Source organism: Colossoma macropomum, unplaced genomic scaffold (genome assembly GCF_904425465.1).
Source record: "Colossoma macropomum unplaced genomic scaffold, Colossoma_macropomum, whole genome shotgun sequence".
Lineage (NCBI taxonomy): Eukaryota > Metazoa > Chordata > Actinopteri > Characiformes > Serrasalmidae > Colossoma > Colossoma macropomum.
Window position 1 is genome coordinate 263,183 of NW_023495902.1, and position 23,231 is coordinate 286,413.

A 23,231-nucleotide genomic window follows, 5' to 3' on the forward strand; every position below is an offset into this window, starting at 1 on the left:
GATTAGGTAGAAATGGAGAAACAATACCAGAATTTAAAGTGAGTGCATATAGAAATACCCTAAAGCACAGTAGGAAATATGTCATTTGTTTGATAGATGAATATTTAAACAGCTAACTTAGTTCAGTTCTTCTCATTGAACTTATTTTAATAAGTCTTAGGTTAATGCTACTTTTGGAGTTAAAAGATCCTGATTAGCTGCATCTGGACACTGTCCTAGAGTAAAGAGTCGAGAGAGAGAGAGAGAGAGAGAGAGAGCTAGATCACAACATTCACCACTGCAGCTCTTCATTAGTGACTCACAACCACAACTCAACCATTCTGGAAGAAGATAAACTCTTATTGCAAAAACAGTCCATCACTCACTGCAGTGTGTAGAGTGCTGCAGACTGACAAACACAAACACACCAACTACAGTTTCAGTCTCTTTAACACAAACAAGTAACAGCACTTCTTACCTTCATGCAAAAGAAATACCAACACAGAAATTTTCCTTAAAAATATACCAAACATAACATGCTGAAATTCTAAAGCACATATTAACTATAAACAACCATCAAACCTTGCTTTCTGTGTAATTGTAGAACTCCTCTGAACCACAATGTGTATTTATACGATTGTTAAAATGTTCATATCAGCCTGTAATATACTGTAAATAATAGCTTAGCTCCTCAGACTTTGCACAGATATTCACATTCATCTCTTTAAAACAGGAATAATTTCTTATTTATCAGAAGGATGTTGAATACCCTCTCCTAGCAGTAGAACTTATGTGACAAAGAGATACACACATACACACAAATAAAACATTCACAGAGTTTAATTATAAAATCATTAGTAAAAGAAAAGAGTAATGCAAATGTATATAGGAACAAGACAACAGCATACAAAATAAGCTAATCAAGCTGATACAGAGAAATAAAGACATTGCTTGACTAAAACAAGGAAGACTAGTTCATATACAAAGAACTAAACCTAGGGCGCATTCAATCTCAAAACGTGTGCACTCTTCTTCCTACAGATTCCAGGTTGAACAATGTTTCATCGGAATGATGCAAAACAATGTGCAGCGGGCTGTGAGGAATATTTTCTCTTGTTTGATGGTTTGGCAGAGGTGTTTCTCAGCTTGACATGTATATAAAGCTTGCTATTTTGAAAAGGCAGTGCACACAGTGCATTCTAATAAAGTTATGGCAGCTACATCTTTATATACTGATTTCGATGCTTTTGGCATAATCTGCAAGAGATGGGAGCTCTTTTCTCCTTCTGACATCTTTCCGTTATTGCGGTTCTGCTTGATTTTCCATAAGCAAGTAGTAATCAAGCCAGACAAAGTAGTCATACCTTTATGCAAATTATACGGAAATCATACAGTCTACAAACAGAATTTTGGTTTGAAATTTCCAGACAAAAATTTCAAACAAAAACTATTATAATGCAGGTTTGAATTGGTTCAAGAACAAAACTGAACTCAGTGTCATTGGTGAGATTCAATCAACAAAGATAGTGACCCTCATACACATCCTAATGAAGTCTGCAAGAGTTGCTCTCAATGAGGCCCAAGACCTTGATCGTCCTCTAATGGTAACCTTTCACACAGTTCTACAATAATGTAGATACTCAGTTCAAACACCTGTACCATTGGTTGCCGTCATGTCTAGTAGGATAGACTGGAGATGGGCATAAACAAGTCCTTCTCATAGCCCTTCTCAAGAAACCATCACTCTCTTAAGTGTCACAAAGAACATCAACAAGAAGTCCTTAAAGTCTCTGAAAAAAGTAATGGAAATTCATGAGGTGTAGTGTAGCCTGTATGCAACTTTATGCCACTTAGAACAGGCTTGTGTAGGCCCCACTGAGGAGAGGTCACCAGTACATCACTGAGATAGCTTGATGTCTTGCAGTCCTCTTCATATTCCGGAGCTGTTCAGTTCTGCACACCACAGCGAAAACTTCACTGTTACGGTCTTCAGGGTCATATCTCCTTTCATTACAGTCCTCAACAACAACACACTGAACATACAGCATACAAAAAACATCTGCTAAAGATCAAAAGCCTTCTCATGGGGATGCTCAGCACAGAAAATTATATTTCATATTTTTTTTTTATCTCATTATATTTGATTATACAGCCCCAACTCCAAAAAAGTTGGGACGCTGTGTAAGATGTAAATAAATGTAAATAAAAACATAATGCAATAATTTGCAAAACTCATAGACCCAAATTGTATTCACAATAGAACATAGAACACACCTGGAAAGATGCAGTTTTTCACAGATTGGTGAACCTCTGCCCATCTTTGCTTCTGAGTGACTCTGCCTCTCTAAGATGCTCTTTTTATACTCTATAGTCACGTGAGTTAATAGCAAACTGCTCCTTCAGCTGTTTTGTATTAGTACCACTTACTTTTCCAGCCTTTTGTTGCCCCATCCCAACTTTTTTTAGATGCGTTGCTGCCATCAAGTTCTAAATGAATTAATATTTTTCATGAAATGGTAAAATGTCTCACTTTCAACATCTGATATGTGTTCTATGGGCTATTGTGAATAAAATATGGGTCTATAAGATTTGGGTTTGGGTTGTATTTCATTTTATGCTCAAGTTTTAAAAACAGCATAACACAACAACAGATGTTTTCCCCTAATAACAGTTTGACATCTGGGGTGAAAAAAAAATTTACTCCTGGAATGTGTTAAGGTTACACTCATTACTGTCCATGTTCACCACTGCCCTTAGTGCACTTATGTATCCTAAAAGTATGTGAATGCCTGAAACTCTTTCCGCACTCTGAGCAGTGATACGGCTTTTCTCCTGTGTGAATGCGCTGGTGTTCTCGGAGATGACTCGGACGATTAAAACTCTTTCCACACTCTGAGCAGTGATATGACTTCTGTCCTGAGTGAATGAGCCGGTGTTGTCTGAGATGATTCCTTTGAGTAAAACTCTTCCCACACTCTGAGCAGTGATACGGCTTTTCTCCTGTGTGAATGCGCTGGTGATCTTGGAGAGAGTTCTGATGATTAAAAGTTTTGTCACATTTTGAGCAGTAATATGGTTTAATTCCTGTGTGAATGAGCTGGTGCATTTTGAGATTACTCTGATGATTAAAATTCTTCCCACAGTCTGAGCAGTGATACGGTTTCTCTCCTGTGTGAATGCGCTGATGAGTTTTGAAGTGACCCTGATGAGTAAAACTCTTTCCACACTCTGAGCAGTGATACGGCTTCTCTCCTGTGTGAATGCGCTGGTGTATTTTGAGATTACCCTTACGATTAAAACTCTTCCCACACTCTGAGCAGTGATATGGCCTCTCTCCTGTATGAATGAGCTGGTGTCTTTTGAGAACACCCTGTTGCTTAAAACTCTTTCCACACTCCAAACAGTAGTGACGTCTCTCGCTCCTACATTTCTGTGTTCGTCTGTGAGATGTGTTCATGTGGAGGGTACCAGATGATGTTTGCTGAGTACTGGAAGATCTTCTGGATGCCATATTCTTATATTTAACCTGTTTCAGCAGCTTAACATTCCTCTTGGTGGAAAATCCTGATGTGTTTATGGAATCACATTTAAGCTGGGTAGGAAAGTGCAGAAGAACACTGGAAGCAGAAAAAAGAAAATGTAAACTTAATGGGCAATGCAACAAAAATACTCTTATGCAAATCATGAATGCTCCACTTACATTAACTGGCAAAAGGTGTAAGGAAAGAATAAGATTCCATCTCATGTGGAATAAAACAATCACCTAATCACCCAAGTTCTTCAAAGTGACATTCAGACCACTAAGGTCATGTAGATTGCTCATGTATCTGGATGGTTAGCATTTTTTCTAGGTCTGTTTAAAAAAACAAACAAAAAAAAACAAAAAAAAACAAGACGCTTTGATTCCAACTTGATCTTTATAAAACTAAAGCCAAATATTTGTTTTAAGCAAAACTGACCTGAGAAAAAGGATGAAAGGGGATAATTTCAAAGCTTGTCTGCTCATAATTTCTTGCACATTATTTCTTTAACAGTAGGCCATCATTCATTTTTTAAAACAGTACTTTTATAGGAAACCAAGGGGGGGGGGGTCATAATGGGAGGCAAGTCTATAGACTGATGTCCTAGAACAGAGGTGTCCAATCTTATCAGCAAAGGGCCAGTGTGGCTGCAGGTTTCCACTCCAAACAAGCTGGAGCACTTGTCACTATGTTTTGAACAAAACCCTCAAAACTAAAGAGACATCCCAAGACCAAACAATTACTCTTGTGGCAAAGCCAGTGGATTATTTTTAGTGAGAACACAATGGACTGCAGCTTCAAATCACAGTCCACATCTACCTCATACATTTCTATTCCCTATCTCTTTTTCATAACATCACTGTAACCATGTTAAGATATGGTTTTTAACTTAACTATAATTTTGGTTTGTGTGATTGGACCAATCTGATCTTTTTCAAGCCGTAATTCTCAGGTATTCAGAGTCAGCACCTACGAAAAGAAAAAGAAAACGACAATTAAAAAGTTGATTTTAGTTTTCCTGTGGGCTGTTATATTTTGTATGTGTGAACAGGTGGGTCTTCGGGCAGAAAACGTTGAGAACCCCTGAATTAGATAAAGTTGCAAATGTGAAATTTAATTTTGTGTAAAATGATCATGATTTGTTTGAATGATAACAGTCAACAATAAAAAAAAAAATCACAGTCAGAAAATTAGCATTTTTGTCTCAGAGTTCTCTGAATAAATTTTCAGACCTTATGTTTCAATACTCTACATTGCAAAAATCAAGAATCTAAGTTAAGTTAGCCTAATGCAAAGATATAAGGCTGAATCTTTGTTAGTAGATTTATATATGGTTCTATTCACTCTTTAAACCACAAATATCTGCAGGAAGAATTATTTCTTTATGAATAGGACTACCTGCCCCATCACGCTCTATTCACACTCACGACTGTCTGGAAAGAGGAAGATCAAGGACCTCCAGTTTGTAGATCAGAGGTTCCCAGTTCCAGTCCTGGAGAGTCCACACTAAGCACATTTTATACTTTCTCTTATCTAGCTCTCCTAATTTATCTCATTACTGATTAAATGTGGGACTGTACGTGTTAAAGTAAGGAGAGATCAAAAATATCCAGAGCATGTGGTCTCTGAACTAGACCATCAAGCTCCTGAATGGCGCTCTCACACACACACTACACCCCCCTTAGACCTCAAACACCCACCATAGACACTCCTACCAGCTCTTAATCTACCACCCATTGAACACCAACCCCCACCCAGGCAGAAACAAACTGCTGTTTTCTCACCACATTTCCATCTCGGATAATGTCAGCATATCAGTTATGCTCTATGTTTGCCAAACCCAACTAGAAACAGATTATCAACCAAATCTTCTGGCCCAGCAGCTCCCAGTACTCAGCTCTGTCTGAGTGAAGCTGCTTCTGGGTGTCTGATCTGTTTTAAAGCCATCAGATCTCATTTCCAGAACTCAGATGTGTCTCCAGCTGTTTGTCTCAGAGTGAATGAAGAACAGTGAGTGTTAAAGTCTCGGACAGATTCCTACCTTCAACAGTTCAGCTCTGGGCTCTGGTCATCCAACAACACTGTCCGAGCGCGTGGGCTGCTCACCACAACAGTCTTCTGCTTCTCCACTTCAGTGCAGTTTGAAAAATCTAGAGTAACAGAATTAGCGCCACCACCTGGCCTGAAGCAGCTTTACACAGGGACCACACGGTCACTGAAACGCGCGGAGGGGTCGTTATTTCAAATCCCACTCGTATTCAGTCAAACCCCGCCTCCAGCGCTCTGATTGGGTAACAGCGGGGTGAGGACTTTGGAGAGGATTCATGATTTAGCATGACATTATAAATTATCTTTGATATTCAGATTAGAACACTCTAAATTACAATGTGAAGAAAAAACATCTTTTATGTGGTACTGTCTCATCTGAACAGGATGATGTAAAAAATAAAAAGTCTACATAAGTGCTCCCTCCTCTAAAAATGTAAACAGTCACTCACAAAACATTTTATACTTACACTTAATTTAAATTTAATTGCAGAAATGTAGAAAAATCTGTGAAATTTCCCTTTAATAGCTTCTTTATCATTTCCTTTCAATAGGAGTTGGTTATTCATCCTCTTCAGTTCCTTATTAATGTTCAGTTCTTCAGTTCTTGTCCATCCAACACTGTAAAAAATGACGTTTTAACTTACAAAATAAACAAACTGACTGCCTTAAAATTCACAGATGAGCTTCAAATACTAAGTTAGCGGTAGTAGAAAGTAAGTTTCCCTAATGAAAGAAGTTCAGTTAACTCAATGTCGTAGGTGCAGTCTGGATGCTTTCAGTTAAATTAACTTTTTTTTCAAAATGAATTTGTCTCACAAGGGGGCGCCGAACGAGTGAGCAGCACAGAGTCAGCTAGAGAGAGACCGATGCCTTCCTTATGTGAAGAAAATGAATTGTGCTGAAATTAGGTTCTACACACTATATACTGCAAACCATCGCTGTTCGACCCTCACAACAAAATCACCTCTTTTTCACCAAAAGCAGAGATCTCTTATCGAAAAGTGATTTTCAAATCACTCTCCATCTGAAAGAGAAACTTGTTCACTCACTGCTTTCATTGACTAGTTGGCTGCTGCCCCAACAAATTATTGTGCCCCACCAAGCTTTCTGTGCCAGAGACACCACTGTCAAATACAGATTCAGTGAAAGGTAATTGTTTAGCTGCGTCACCGACAATCGGCTGTCTTTGCTATTCTTAACTGACTAGAGCTGCAGCACTGGTCAGCCTCAGAGTGGCATTGTAGCTAATTGGTCCACCCAGTTGATCCTTTAAGACCATGCAACTGTAACTACTCCTGAGATATCTCTGAAAAAGTTTAAAATATGCTATATCATATTTGTAAATCTAGAAACTTGCCAAAGATTGGTGGAAAGAGTGAATTGTTGCCCATTTCTCAAACCAAATGCAAAAAAGGAGATGCGTAAGATCTAAATTAATGTGTGGAACTATAAAAGAGCACGTCCGAAAGAAGAACTGTAAACCAAACATTTTGTTGCCATTTAAGCTGGATCAGTACAACCGCCACTATGGCAAGTGAGCTAGGATCCAGCTGGAATCCCAGCCTACATTTTTTTAAACTCTTCTTCTTTTTTTGTTTTTTAGAAGGCTAGATGCTGTTGCCCCCCGCTGTTACATTTGAGTACTATACATGCACAACTGGATTCACAGGTGTCACCCAGCTTTTTGAGTAATGACAAATTGTACCAGCTTACACTGATGTCCAAAATGCGTGCCTGCTATACAAAATGTGAACAGGTTGGCAGGTCTGCATAACAGTTTTATTGGTGAGATTTAGTCAAGAAATATAGTGTCCCTTAGGGCTCAAGTCATTGAACATACCCAAATGGTCACCTTTCACCCTGTTCTACATTGATGGAAATACCCAGTTCTAACTCCTGTACCATTGGCCATCATGTTTGGTTGAATAGATTAGAGATAGGAGTAAATGTCCCTATCCCATGTCACAACACCATTCTCATGAACAAACTTCACAAAGAACAAAACACATGAATACTAAAAGTCAAAGAATAATGGAAAGTTCATGAGTTACAGTCTGGCCTGTATGCGACTTTATGCCGTATATAGCAGACATGCATAGGCCATACTAAGGAAAGATCACCAGTACGTCACTCATATAGCTTGATGTCTTGCAGTCCTTCATGCTCCTGTAACTCCTTTACAAGGCTATTCAGTTCCTATTCCTTTATTACAGTCTTCAACAAGAACACTCTGAAAGATTAAAGAGGAAGACAAAGTGGCACTATCATTGCAAGAAACATTAAACAGTACAAATCAAAGGAGCAGAAGGGGGCTTTAAGGAGCCACGTGCACGGTCAGATGTTTCTCAAAATATCCATTATTGCAACAGAAAAACCATACTAACTTACAAACACTAAATTGGAGAGTAAACAATGTATAATTATTGAAAGTGGAGCTTCTCGGTTGTTTTCAATAAATACTACAAATGAAAATAATTTTGCAAAGAATACGCAGTACCACATCTTCTCATTGGGAGAATGGGGCTGCAGGCTTGACTTGGTGTTCAGTGCAAGAAATTATATTTCATTTTATGCTTATGGTTAGAAATGTAAAATAAAAATAAGTGGTTTCCCCCTAAAACAGTTTTAAATGAGGGCTGAAAACAACGTTCCATAGATGCTGTTACATCTGGAATTACACCACATTTTTCTTGTATGTAATTTTTTCATTTATAACATTTGTGAGGTTGTATCAAACATAGCCAAAATTTATTTAACATGGATATTGTTTTTATTCCTTGCAATGAAACACACAGTGCTTTTAAGACTGATCTAAGATAAATGAGCTCTGTTCTGATTGGTTGTCCTGTATCGTTCCTCATAATATGGCTTCGCTCCTGTGTGAATGCGCTGGTGCTGAAGAAGAGTACTTTGACAAGTAAAACTCTTCTCACACTTTGAGCAGTGATATGCTCCTGTGTGAACGCGCTGGTGTTTTTGGAGATAACCTTGTTGATTAAAACTCTTCCCACACTCTGAGCAGTAATACAGCTTCTCTTCTGTGTGAATGCGCTGGTGTATTTTGAGATTACTCTGCTGATTAAAACTCTTCCCACACTCTGAGCAGTAATACGGCTTCTCTCCTGTGTGAATGCGCTGGTGTATTTTGAGTTTACTCTGCTGATTAAAACTCTTCCCACACTCTGAGCAGTAATACGGCTTCTCTCCTGTGTGAATGCGCTGGTGTGCTTTGAGTTTACTCTGCTGATTAAAACTCTTCCCACACTCTGAGCAGTGATACGGTTTCTCTCCTGTGTGAATGCACTGGTGTGCTTTGAGATGACACTGTTGAGAAAAATTCTTCCCACATTCTGAGCAGGTATGAGTTCTCTCCTTGCTGAGTTGCTGTGATTGTCTGTGAGATGTGTTCATATGGAGGGTACTAGATGACGTTTGCTGAGTACCATCATGTCTTCTGGATGCCATATTTTTATATTTAAATTGTTTTAGCAACTGAACATTTATTTTTGTGGAATGTTCTGACTTGCTTGTGGAAGCATGTTCAAGCTGAGTATCAAAGATCAGGTGAAGACATGAAACAGGACATCATTCATTTCTGGAAGAAAAAAAAAGATAAAAAAGTATTTAAAAAATGCAGAAAATATAAACTCAATGTGCAATGCAACAAAAGTAGTCAAATCATGAATGTTGTCATGCCAATACTGGTTTAAGCTGGGTATCTCTATGGCAAAAATTAATATGATTATTTGAAAACTGCCATCACCACTTGAGTTTATCCATTTTTCCGCTGACTGTTACTGGATCCTATGCTTTATTCATTAAGTACCAAAATATATACATGCATACACACTCTTCCTGCTTCTAAACTTTTACTGCCTGAAATGACAGTAAGAAATGAAAGTTAAGGATAAGTATTGCAGTCAATGCAAGATCTGGAAGACCAAGAAATGCATCTTAAAAAACTGCTTGTAAACTAGCCAGGTATGCAAAGCAAAACCCCCACTGCACTACCAAAGAGCTGTAGGAAGATGTGGCTGGCAGTCAACAGTAATGCATTGGCCTACTTTGCAGTGTTGTTGCAAACACATACTACGTGGACAGAACATCTGAAGGTATATTGTCAACATTCAAAATTGGTAAACAACTCTTAGATAAACCTGAGGCATTTTAGAATCAAGTGCTGTGGACTGAGAGTGTGTTCAAACCTTGTACACGCCATGTTTCCTTCTAATATATTAGGTTCAACAAAAGGAGTGGTAACATTGTTGCACATGCCCTTCTACAATAAATCTGTGCCTTAAAACTACAACATTTTATCTGTGTGACAAAGTAGTGTTTTTAAACAAACATTGTAGAGTCTTTATCATTAATAAAGGAAATTTGGGGTTGTGGGATAACCAATCAGATTAGAATTTTTTACCCAAGTTTACAAGCTCAGAAATAAGCAGTTAAAAGGGCCTATGAGCTTGGCTATGAAGCCAGGTTTAATGAGCGTTCAGAGATATTGACAAATGTAATAATACTAGCAACTCCCCAACTGCTTTGAAATATAGACTTTTTTTCATCCAGAAAGCAATTATTTATGAGTGACTCCTAAGGTGAAGGAAAATTTAGTCAGTTGGTATCCAGCTAGGTACATTTTCATCTCTACAAAACAGAGAACTATCTAACTAAAATCTGAGTTCAAGGAATGCAGAATCTAACTACAGCATATGTAAGTTTAAATATTTCTGATAACATTTTCTGAGGTTTAAGGCTCTTTAGTTGTAAGTAGAGAATAAAGCCATAAAAAAGTGTGCTCAGAAGAAGAACAGCTATAATTAAGGATTTCATTACATTTCCAGCTAGCAGTTAGGGAGGTTCATTGGGTTGTACTTATAACATTTTTGTGATTGTATAGTTTGGTCTATGAAGATAATGCTGTTAATGACTAATTCTTGAATTAAACCGTGTTCAGTGTGTAAACATGGTTGGGTTGAGTTACCTGTCTAATGTTGAATGTAAAGTAAAGTTTGGGGCTACAAGTCCTCCAAAATGTTTAGGCTTTTGGAGTGTGGATCACTTTGATTGGTGCTATCAGTAAAACTTCATAGCTTCACTGTCAAGTGAGGAGACCCAGCCAGAGGGTAGGATGACAGGGGTCACAGAAAACAGATCAATAATTAAAGGAAGAACGACTCCATCATGAATATGACTACCCGTCCCATCAGGCTCTATCCACGCTCTTAATCTACAAGCCATTTGCCACCAACCCCCACTCAGACATTCACAGCTTTCAGGAAGCTTTTCATATTGTTCTAGAAAAACTGCTGTTTTCTCACCGCAATTGTACAAATAGTTCTACCTATTAGCATATCAATCAATATTTCTACATTATTTACAGCTACATGTTTAATATCGCATATTCTTTTTACACAATGTTTTATAGGTGAATGGTTGATAAGGTCTGCTTTATGTGTTCAAAGTGACAATGGAGAAGATAGTCATGCACATAAAGGACTAATTTTACAGTTTGAAAATGAAGGAGTTGACTTGGTAACATTAGAACATAAAAGAACAGAAGCACATAAAATAAATCAAGAATCAAAACTTCTTCTAAAAGTTGGCTGGAAGAGCAATATTACCACAATAAATGAACTAACAGGTTAAATACAGTAAATCATGACCAAATCAGAAAACTGCTCTATGTTTGCCAAACCCAACTGGGAAAACATTCTCTACCGAATCTTCTGGCCCAGCAGCTCACATTACTCAGCACTGGTTTAAATGAAGCTGCTTCTGGGTGTCTAATCTACTTTAAAGCAATCAGATCTCATTTCCAGAACTTAAACGTGTCTCTAGCTGTTTATCTCTGAGTCAATGAAGAACAATGAGTGTTAAAGTGTCTGACAGATTCCTACCTTCAACAGTTCAGCTCTGGTTTCTGTTCCTCAAACAACACTGTCCGAGCGCGTGGACTGCTGACCACAACACAATCTTCTGCTTCTCCACTTCAGCACAGTTGGAGAAAGTTAGAGTTATAGAAGTAGCTCCACCACCTGGCCTAAAAGCGGCTTGCCCCGCCTCCAGTGTTCTGTTTGCATAACAGCAGAGTGAAGAAAAAAGAGGCTTCACACTGGATCCAAGCTAGTTTAATAGCTCCTAAACAGGTCCTATTCAACCCTGCCAATTTTCAGCACAGATTTCAGCCGCTGCTGTTCAGTCCTGCTGAGTATGTGCAAACATTTTGATTCAAATGTACTTTAATACAGTTTCGGAGCAAAAGTAAGAGATTAGATGAATTAAGAACTTTAGTCATAAACACACTGTTTTGGGGGGTATGAATGGGAATGGTCACACCTACAAAGCATGGTAAACAAGTTTAACAGTTCACAATTAAAAAAAAAACTAGAGCATACATTTCAGCCCTTAAAGAAATGAAGCAGAAGTGGTTACCTTTGTTGAACCGGTTTATTACTATTATTCCTTTAACATATAAAACACTGAATCGAGATTATACAGAATATTATACAGAAAATTTAATCATTTAACTTTAGCCAAAAATAGGCCTATAAAATCAAGTGCACAAAAATTTAGCTTAAACAGTAACAATGACTAAAACTTGATTAGTTATCACTAATTCAACATGATTAGGAAACATTACATACTAGCCTAATGTTACATGACTTGCTCCTCAGAGGCTATAGTTATGTTCTCAGAGTTAGGGTTAGTTTTTGTATTCTGAACGATGAAATTACTCAACCAGATGAGTTAGCAGCACTGATGATAAAGTCGACTCAGAAACAAGCTAAAACTTCACAAATTCAACAGTGCACTGTTTTAAAGTAAGGAGCGGGACACACTGACGTTAACATTTCCTGTTTGTAGACTTACACTGATAAGATTGTGTTTGGACTAGTGGATAAATGCAGTGGATGCTGTAAAATGACCTCAAATCAAACTGTGCTGTGTCCTCAAAATGGAAGGAGGTTAACTGGTAGCAAGTGATGCTTTGCCAGAAGATTTGGTTGATTATGTTTTTCCTAGTTGAGTTATTAATTAATTTTCAAACAAACAGTAAAGAGGGACTTTTTGGTATAGCACATTTTGAGTCACTATGTATGTCCTGATTTTGCCACAAAGTGCCATCTCGACAGTTTGGTAGATGTGAATATTTTAAAAACTGGGTGGTTAAAAAAACACCAATTGTATTATTATTACCCTAAACAAATAAAAAAAATACAAAAAACATTGCTTTATCTTATCATAGAAAGATGTGTGTGTTTGTGTGTGTTTTTTCATGGTGAGGACATGAAAGGGTTTATACATTTGCTTCATTGTCAGTTTGAACACATAAAGCAGATTTTATCAACCATTCACTAATAAAATAATGTGCAAAACAAGTCATGCCTATTAAACATGTAGCAAATAGAGACTGAATATGCTGACATTATCCAAGATGGGTAGAACTGTTTTCACAAAAGTGGTGAGAAAACAGCAGTTTGTTCTAGAACAATATAAAGAGCTTCCTAAGAGCTGTGAATGTCTGAGTGGGGGTTGGTGGTCAATGGCTGGTTGATAAAGAACTGGCATGAAAGTTTATGTTGGGTATTTGAGGACTTTTTAGAGGGGGGTGCACTGTGTGAGCTGTTCAGGAGCTTGATGGGTTGGTTCTTATCTTCCCAATCTCAGTCCTGGGGACCACGCACTCTGCATGTTTTTGTACTTTCTCTACTTTAACACTCACCATCCAGCATTTCATTAGTTAATTAGTTGAATTTGGAGTGCTAGATAAGGAACAGTATAAACATGCATGTAGTGTGGACTCTCCAGGACAAACTGGGAACCTCTGATCTATATAAAACTGAAAAGTGATGGTCCTTGATCTTTCACACTCTCTCCAAAGAGCATGGTTGTGAATAGAGTGTGAATAGAGCATGATGGGGTGGGTAGTGACATTCATGATGAAGTAATTTTTCCTGCTGATCTTTGTGGTCTAAACAGTAAATTGTTTCTAATTTGAATGCAGGTTCATTGACGACATTCTTGTTACTTGAAGTAAAAGAAGCATTTATTTAAAGTAGACAATAGGGCCGTTGCCATGGCAATGCAGCATTTTTTTTGATGTAATGGAGTTTTAATTTAGTAACGTAATGTATTGGAATGTCCTGCAAGGGTCAGAGAATTTCTATCTTGGCCACATTACAGAAACTTTTTAAGTCTGAAATCTTCTGAAATCTGTTTAGTCACCATGACAACTTCAGGTAGGACTGAATTTAGGACAGAAGCTATTACAGAACAACATTTCTTAAGTTCATAATCTCATCCATTAACTCCAGATAAGAAAACACAAACATCCTAAATAATCAAAATCAAAATCTCCTAAGTTCCTTCCTAACAACCCCAGAGGCGCTCTGTTTGAACAATCTGTTTCTATTGTTTTATGGAGTGACAGGCAGCATAGTTCACTACTAGCATAATGACGCTACATTTATTTCTACTGTGAAACTCTGCTTTCACTGTGAGGTGTTTTTTCTAACTCTGCATTTCAAAAATCTCAGATACTGCATACACAACCTAAACCGTCTCTCTGATTACCTTTGTGTGTTGATGTTAACAGTAATATATTTACAGTGATGGTGAATAATGAGGAGACAGAGCTGAACGCATGTCTGTTTATTAGGGGGAATAACATTAGCTAAAGCGTTTGGGAAATGGAGACTGAAACTGGGGAGCAGTGACACAGATAAACAGTACGAAGTTCTGACACAATATTTAGTGCTTTCGTTTAGTTGTACCTTTGTTGCATCAGTAATGGCAGCTGTCTGGCTGTCTACCTTGATCATTTTGATTATGTGTTTATGTTTCAGCTGTGTGTATATGGTCAGTTGCTAGGTTACAGACATGATGGTTTATTGTCGACTTGAATTGAGTAGGTTAAGATGTCCTAACTTCAGATAAAATTCTGTTAGATAAAAAAAGATATGTAAATGAATATTGGCTCCTGTCATACTAAATTTTAAAAAATCATATCTTGAGCATTCAGATCTTAAGTTAAGACAAAAAATTTTTTTGTAATAGTTTCTGTAATACAGCCCTACTTCTCTCACAATCATTACATAATATCTTGAGTTTATTATCATTACATTTTCTAACTTTTGTGTATTCAAAACCATACTCAAAATGTAAGATTATATTCAGTATGATACATTTATAATACATATTAAGTGACTGAATATGTGGCTCATATTCATGACTTAATGTTTAAATTTAATTACATTGATTAATCAAAACTTAAATTTAAACTTAATGTTTAAATTTGATTAAATTAATGATTAAATTTTAGATTCTGAGATCAAGATTCAATTTGATTTTTATTGTTTTGTGTGTATAAATTTAGCTGACTCTGCAGAGTTCTAATTTTATACTACACCAGTTGGTTGGGCTCAAATGGAAAAAAAGGATTTACTAGAATTGAAATCCAGTTGTTTCGAGCAGCAGCATAAGACCCGCCCCTCCCCACCTACTTTTATCTGATTGGAGGCATTCAAATTGTTTCTACAAAAGACTGCAGATGAAGACTGTAAAGAGACCAAGAGGTGTATTAGTGATACAGTTTTACAGTGCAGTGTGTCGTTCCATGGTAGTACAATCTGTATTAGCTACCAAGTGTTACGAGCTAAAAGAAACTGGATTTTTATTAACTTACAGGTGATTTATGATTTTCCACAGACACAGATTCAGAGACTGATATTTTCAGATTCAGGAACTGATTTTCAGCAGAGAACTGGACAAAGCTTTGGGTAAGTGCATAAAGCCATATATATGTATTTATTCTAAATCTCAGACCTCAGGAAACAGATTACTCAGAACAGAAAACAGGCTTAACTGGCCTGTTGTGTTTGTACATTCAAGGAATTTGTCTTCAGTTACACAGAAGCTCACAGTTACACTGTAACTGACCGTAGAAGTTCACACTAATATTGTAACACAGAATATTTCAAGAAGAATTTAAAGTTTAGACTTTTGAGGAGCATCCAATCCAAAACACAGAGCTTTCTGTTGACACTTGGCCAAAAACAAAAAAAAAAACATGATAATCCAGTACTAAATTGTAATGTATTGTACTATATTCAATACATGCATATAGGAAAAGTAGGATGTGTATGTTGTGCTACATCATTTTGACGGAAGAAAGCAATATGAAGAATGAAGAGGCTATCCAACCTTTCTATTTATCAATATAGGTTTTCGGTATTTTATATGCTTCTACTGCATCAGTGCAGTTTAAATTTACACACATAATGAATTTGCACTTTACTATTTCCTTTGTTTAAAATAAAATAGTTATATAAAAATAGATTTATTAATAAACATGAACAGAGATATTTTAAAACAAGTCCATACAGACTCAAAAGCAGAGGTACATAAAATTTAGAGGGGCTTATAATCAGATGGGGGCATCTGAGAATATGTAATTTGCCACTGAAAATAAGCAGTTTTGCTGACCATTAAACTAAAAGATAAAATGACATCACTACCATTTGTTTTAAATAAAAATAGTTTCATTTAACCATGGATTGTACCAGGTATTTCTGTATGTGTTTCCAGTCAAGGGATGGGTGTTTTGTTTATCTTTAAATTCCAAACAGTTTTGTTCTGGTTTCACCTCTTTTATTGTTGTTACGTTAAACCTTTGTATGCCATAGTCCAGTCCTGGGGAGCCACTGTCCTGCACAGTTTCAGGTATTCCCTCCCCCAAAAATTACGAAAAATGTAATAAATGTGACACGGCAGTTATACTGTCAGTATGTGGGAGATGAATGTAGGGAGCTCTGTCAGGTGATTTAAGGATTGGAGGCATATGAACACGGTGTGGTTAAGTTGTGAAAGTAGCCAAAATCACCACATATCATTACATAATCAGTAACTAAATCTAAAATGGGCACAATAATCAACTCATTAACACTGAAAGCATAAACTCAATATATGCAAATTTAACAAATAAGAACACAGGAATGCAAGAAAACTACCTTTTCGATACATATGAAAAGCTGCTGAAATTGCAAGATCAGAGTGCTATATTGCCTATATTGATCAAGAAGTTGATCAATATAGGCAATGAAATCCAGCTCATAGAGCCTAGCCAACTAATTGTGACACCACAAGCACTCCAACCTGGTCAAAACAAGATAAGCTACTTAGACTTAGACCCTAACCAAAGTCCCACAACGTTGCACATACAATGAAGATTTACAAGAAGCGTTAAAAATTATTTTGAAAATTCCATCAGTTTTTAGATCATCTGGACCATGCTTATTTGACTACGTACTGGACCAGGGTGACAAGGCATTGTAATCTGATAACATTTGTGATAGACAAGCAACCCGATGGCGATGCGTAAAACTCAATAATCCCTGTGTAGGGAAAGAGAACTAGAGAAGTAGAAGACATATTTACTGTTCAAAAGCATGCTAAATATGTTGGGTAATTGGGTATCGCATTTTTTTTCTTCTACTTTTACTCTAATCTCTTTCAAATTATTTTATTTACAGAAAGATTAACCTGAGTGCATGGAACTGAGAATAAATGCTGATGTGCCTTGGAACTTCAGCTTGCTTCAGTGAAATTATAATACTACATGGTTTTCCAAACACATCTATAGCTGAACTTGATAACGCGATAACGATGGAAAACACCTAGTGCATACTATACTGTAACAAAACTGTGTTAGATACATAATATGTATCTGAAAAAAAGCATTGACCTATATTCTATCCAATTCTAATGCACAGTTTTACAATTTCAGAAAAACAAAAGCCTGAGATGAGATTAAGTATGTGGGTTTGATATGGCTGATCAGGTAATTGGCTTTTCCACAGCTGACTGAAGTTTATGCTTTCTTAACTCTTTCTGCCAGATAATGTAAGTAGGGCATTCATGATTTAGACTGATTTTGTGGCATTTCACATTGAGTTTAGATTGTCTTTTTCATTTTGTTCTTCCAGAAATAAATTTCGTCCTGGTTCAAGACTTCTCCTGCTTGTAGAGTGCACTTTTGCAAGTGAGGACATTCTTGCAAGACCAGTGTTTAGCTGTTCAAGCAGGTAAAATACAAGAATATGACATCCAGAAGACGCTCCAGTACCAAGCAAACATCGTTTGTTTCCCTCCACATGAAGACATCTCACAGACTAACACAGAAACTCAGCAAGGAGAGAACTCACAGCTGCTCAGAGTGTGGGAAGAGTTTTACTGCACACAGTCACCTCAAAATACACCAGCGCATTCACACAGGAGAGAAGCCGTGTCACTGCTCAGAGTGTGGGAAGAGTTTTGGTAATCAGAGTCATCTCAAAACACACCAGCGCATTCACACAGGAGAGAAGCCGTATCACTGCTCAGAGTGTGGAAAGAATTTTACTGAGCAAGGTACTCTCCGAACACACCAGCGCACTCACACAGGAGAGAAGCCGTATCACTGCTCAGAGTGTGGAAACAGTTTTAAAACACAGAGTTCTCTCCAGCAACACCAGCGCATTCACACAGGAGAGAAGCCGTATCACTGCTTAGAGTGCGGGAAGAGTTTCACTCAGCAGGGTCATCTCAAAACACACCAGCTCATTCACACAGGAGACAAGCCGTATCACTGCTTAGAGTGCGGGACGAGTTTCACTCAGCAGGGTCACCTCAAAACACACCAGCGCATTCACACAGGAGAGAAGCCGTATCACTGCTCAGAGTGTGGGAAGAGTTTTACTCGGCAGCTTATTCTCCGAACACACCAGCGCATTCACACAGGAGAGAAGCCGTATCACTGCTCAGAGTGTGGGAAGAGTTTTAATCAGCAGAGTTCTCTCAAAACACACCAGCACATTCATACAGGAGTTAAACCACATTACTGCTCAGACTGTGGGAATGAGTTTTAATACACAGAGTTCTCTCCAGCAACACCAGCGCATTCACACAGGAGAGAAGCCGTATCACTGCTCAGAGTGCAGTACGAGTTTTACTCAGCGGAGTACTCTCCAAACACACCAGCGCATTCACACAGGAGAGAAGCCGTATCACTGCTCAGAGTGCGGGAAGAGTTTTACTCTGCAGCGTACTCTCCGAAAAACACCAGCGCATTCACACAGGAGTTAAACGGTATCACTGCTCATAGTGTGGAAAGAGTTTCAGGCATTCTTATTCTGTAAAGATACACAAGTGTATTAAGAGCAGTGGTGGAAATGGGCAGTAACCTTAATACCATGCCGGAAGTCTGGAGGGAACAGTGCATCCATCCCCAATTTAAAAAATCTGGATAGAAGATTTATTCAAACATTGTATTTTTAAAGAGAAAACCCACCATTTTTATTCACTCTTTTGGAAGTATGAGTATAAAATGAAATATATTTTCCGGTGCTGAACACCAACATTAATGTTTTAACGTTATTTGTTAGTTTGCATTGTGTGATATATGTGTTTTATTGTTTCTGGGGTTGTGGGTGTTTTGTGTTTGGGGTTGGTCCCAGTGGGGTGAAAGTCTCTGGCTAATGGTGACCTTCCCCATTGTTTCAATGCAATGCTATGTTCCCTGTTTCCTGTTGTTCTTTAATAAAGAACATTTAAAGAGCAAAGTGTGACTACTTTGTCTGGTGGTACAACACTGCTTAGATTTGCACAGAAATTTTCAAATGACGTATTGAATTCTCTCTGTTCTGATTCCAGCCTGTAGCTGAAGTACATGTTTGTGGTTCTTAACTGGTAGAGAGATTGTTCAGGGAGGTGCTAAGGGAGTTCTAAATTAGTAATGACCTCATTGTTATGTAGATTTAAAAGGAAAAGTACAAGATAGATGGCATGCTCAAATGCTACTGACATAAGAACCATCATTCAATGCTCTGAAGAACTGGCATTCCTCACTCTCCACACCAACATCCATTGCGATTATCTCTCCAACGTATCCCAATCACAGAATCACTGTATATGAAAGTTGTCTACAAATATGAATAGACCAATGTCAAGGGAAAGCTTGCCTGGTGTTTTCTATAATTTTGCAGATCAATCCAGAATGCTTTTCTAATCAATGTGTATGCCATTAATTATGTAGATTTTCTACTACTATTTACAGGACGATGTAAACATTTATCCAGTTGTATAAATAAGTACCGTGGTTCAGAGGTGTTATACAGTTATACTGAAAGAGAGAACTGTTGGTTGTATATAGTGAATATGTGCTCTCAACTCAGTGGAATAACTGTCCATTTTAGAGCGTCTGGACTGAAATGAACAGTTACCCCAGAGAGCTGAGAGCAGCGCCAAAATCTCTTGAATCCTAAAAGCTGAGAAATAACATCAGAATTTCTGGCCAGCACAGCAAAAACTTCACTGTTGCAGCCTTCAGGGTCGTATCTTCTTCATTACAGTCCTCAACAAGAAAAAACATAACATAGAACATTCGGAAAACATTAAAAAGGAAGACAAAAGTGGCACCTTCATAACAACAAGCATTAACTAATGTAAGAATCAAGGAAGCAAAGGAGGAACTCAACAAGCCAAGCACACTGTCAAATGTTTGTGAAAACATCAGGCATTGCATCTGAGATACTTTATTAGCATAGATATGCTAAATTAGAAAGGAAAAAAACATTAATTGTGGAACTTCTTGAGTCTTTTCAACATATAATACTAATAAAATTAGCATTTTGGGGAGAATATGAAGAAGCACACCAAACTGGGTGTATGAGCTGTTAGCCAGCACAGGAAATTATATTTCATTTTATGCTCATATTTTAGAAACAGGGTTAAACAAAAATCTGTGGTTTCCCCTAAAAACAGTTTGAATTCTGGGCTGGAAGCACCGTTTTCAGGAGACTTTTACTTCTGGAATGTGTTAATGTTACATCCATTGCTGCACGTTTTCACCACTGCTTGTGGTGCACTTTTGTGTCGTCACAGATTTTGAACACCTGAAACTCTTCCCACAATCTGAGCAGAGATACAGCTTCTCTCATGCATGAATGCGCTGGTGTGTTTTAAGATTACTCTGTTGAGTAAAACTCTTCCCACATTCTGAGCAATAATATGGTTTAACATCTGTGTGAACGCGCTGGTGACTCTTCTGATTAAAACTTTTCCCACAGTCTGAGCAGAGATACAGCTTCTACCACTGAAGTTGTGTGGTCATGCTAATATTGGAAACTAAACTGGATTTAATTAAAGGCATTAATTATTTCTGTATCCTCTGCTTTAGACAATTCAGACAAGTCAGAGCATAATCAAATATGTGATCTTTTAAACCTCTTACACTTCACAGCCATGGGCTCATCTAAACAGCTGACTGAGTATAAGAAACTATAGATAAATTACTTTTACAAAGCATGAGAAGAATATTAAATATATCTGAATACTTTCTGCATATAAACTTTAAAATTGCAATAAGAATTTAATTATGGACAACTACGGAAGTCAAGGCAGGATCTGGAAGATCGAGAAATATCTCTGAAAAATGCTCTTTAGGGTTGGCCGATGTCTACCTAACTACCTAACTAAATAAATCTTTTTACCTCAAACAAGAAACTATCTGATAAATAAATCACTGATGACACCAGTTTTGAGTTTCATTTAGACCAGAGTTTCCCAGTTCCAGTCCTGGAGAATCCACACTCTGCACATGTGTGTACTTTCACATATCTAACACTACAAATTAAACACATTAATTGATTAAATGCTGGATTGTGAGTGTTAAAGTAGGGACAGCTCAAAAATATGCAGAGTACATAGTCTGGGATTGGGAACATCTGAACTAGACCATTAAGCTTCTGAACGACTCTTACACACTACACCCTATTTGTAACTATTTGTACCAAGCTTGGATAATGTCAGCATATCAGTCTACATTTTTACATTAATTACAGCTCCACGTTCAATATGGCATGATCTGTTTCTGCACATTGTTTTATTTATTGTTGAATGATTGATAAGATCTGCATTATGTTTTGTTTTTGTATTAAATGCTGGGCCAGAATATTTGGATGATAATGTTCTCCTAGTTGGGTTTGGCAAACATGGAGCAGTTTGTTTCTGATTTATTAATGATTTATACTATACATGCTACTTGGAAAGCATGTCAATTCATTTATTGTGGTAATAATGCACTTACAGTGGATTAAAATGCTGTTTATGGCTTTCCACCCAACGATTCTTGGCTTATCTCATATACTTCTGCTCTTTTGTGTTGTAATTTTATCAAGTCAACTCCTCAATTTTCAAACAAACTGTGAAGAGGAGTCCCTTATTTAACGTTCTGCTCATCTTTGTGGTCTAGCACATTTTATATGTATGCACATCTATATATGTTCTGATTTTGCCACAAATCTACCAAACTGTCGAGATGGCACTTCAGTTTGGTAGATTTGTGGCAAAATCAGAACAAATATAGACGTGAATATTTTAAAAACTGGGGGAAGAAAACACCAATTGTTTTTATTATTGCTCCAAATACAAATATAAAAAAACATTGCTTTTTCTTATAAGCGGCTTAGAAGATGTGTGTGTGTGTGTGTGTGTGTGTGCTTTCATGGTGAGGACATTAAAGGGTTTATGCATAACTATCTGCTCCATTGTCAGTTTAAACACATAAAGCAGATCTTATCAACCATTCCCTAATAAAACAATGTACAAAAGTGGTGAGAAAACAGCAGTTTGTTCTACAACAATATAAAGAGCTTCCTAAGAGCTGTGAATGTCTGGGTGGGGGTTAGTGGTCAATGTCTGGTAGATTAAGAACTGGCATGAAAGTTTATGTTGGGTGTTTGAGGTCTTTTTAGAGGGGGGTGCACTGTGTGAGCTGTTCAGGAGCTTGATGGGTTGGTTCTTATCTTCCCAATCTCAGTCCTGGGGACCACACACTCTGCATGTTTTTGTACTTTCTCTACTTTAACACTCACCATCCAGCATTTCATTAGTTAATTAGTTGAATTTGGAGTGCTAGATAAGGAACAGTATAAACATGCATGTAGTGTGGACTCTCCAGGACAAACTGGGAACCTCTGATCTATATAAAACTGAAAAGTGATGGTCCTTGATCTTTCACACTCTCTCCAAAGAGCATGGTTGTGAATAGAGTGTGAATAGAGCATGATGGGGTGGGTAGTGACATTCATGATGAAGTAATTTTTCCTGCTGATCTTTGTGGTCTAAACAGTAAATTGTTTCTAATTTGAATGCAGATTCATTGACGACAATCTTGTTGTTCGAAGTAAAAGAAGCATTTATTTAAAGTAGACAATAGGGCCGTTGCCATGGCAATGCAGCATTTTTTTTTTGATGTAATGGAGTTTTAATTTAGTAAAGTAATGTATTGGAATGTCCTGCAAGGGTCAGAGAATTTCTATCTTGGCCACATTACAGAAACTTTTTAAGTCTGAAATCTTATCTGTTCAGTCACCATGACAACTTCAGGTAGGACTGAATTTAGGACAGAAGCTATTACAGAACAACAGTTCTTAAGTTCATAATCTTATCTATTAACTCCAGATAAGAAAACACAAACATCCTAAATAATCAAAATCTCCTAAATTCCGTCCTAACAACCCCAGAGGCGCTCTGTTTGAACAATCTGTTTCTATTGTTTTATGGAGTGACAGGCAGCATAGTTCACTACTAGCATAATGACGCTACATTTATTTCTACTGTGAAACTCTGCTTTCACTGTGG

At 37.4% G+C, this 23,231-nt stretch overlaps 2 protein-coding genes across 5 annotated transcripts in view; one reads left to right on the top strand and one right to left on the bottom strand.

Annotated features, from left to right (window-relative positions):
• The window catches only part of LOC118803449 (zinc finger protein 850-like), a 58,340-nt gene that overhangs the window by 15,943 nt on the left and 19,166 nt on the right, over positions 1-23,231 (top strand). The window contains exons 3-4 of the mRNA XM_036563932.1: positions 17,744-18,415; positions 18,477-18,607. Coding sequence (XP_036419825.1) covers positions 17,744-18,415; positions 18,477-18,607 — 803 coding nt within the window. The remainder of the gene's footprint in view (positions 1-17,743; positions 18,416-18,476; positions 18,608-23,231) is intronic.
• Positions 869-11,548, bottom strand: LOC118803461 (gastrula zinc finger protein XlCGF7.1-like). Of its 4 annotated transcripts, XM_036563951.1 has the most exons (4): positions 5,542-5,628; positions 4,395-4,469; positions 3,743-3,832; positions 869-3,596 (listed from the first exon to the last, which is right to left on the bottom strand). In XM_036563951.1, exon 4 carries the CDS (start codon positions 3,488-3,490, stop codon positions 2,708-2,710), a length of 783 nt encoding a protein of 260 aa, XP_036419844.1. In that variant the 5' UTR covers positions 3,491-3,596; positions 3,743-3,832; positions 4,395-4,469; positions 5,542-5,628; the 3' UTR covers positions 869-2,707. The 4 variants fall into 4 exon arrangements, with proteins under 4 accessions (XP_036419844.1, XP_036419841.1, XP_036419843.1 ...); XM_036563948.1 differs by lacking the exons at positions 3,743-3,832; positions 4,395-4,469; positions 5,542-5,628 and adding exons at positions 9,073-9,144; positions 11,450-11,548; XM_036563950.1 differs by lacking the exon at positions 3,743-3,832.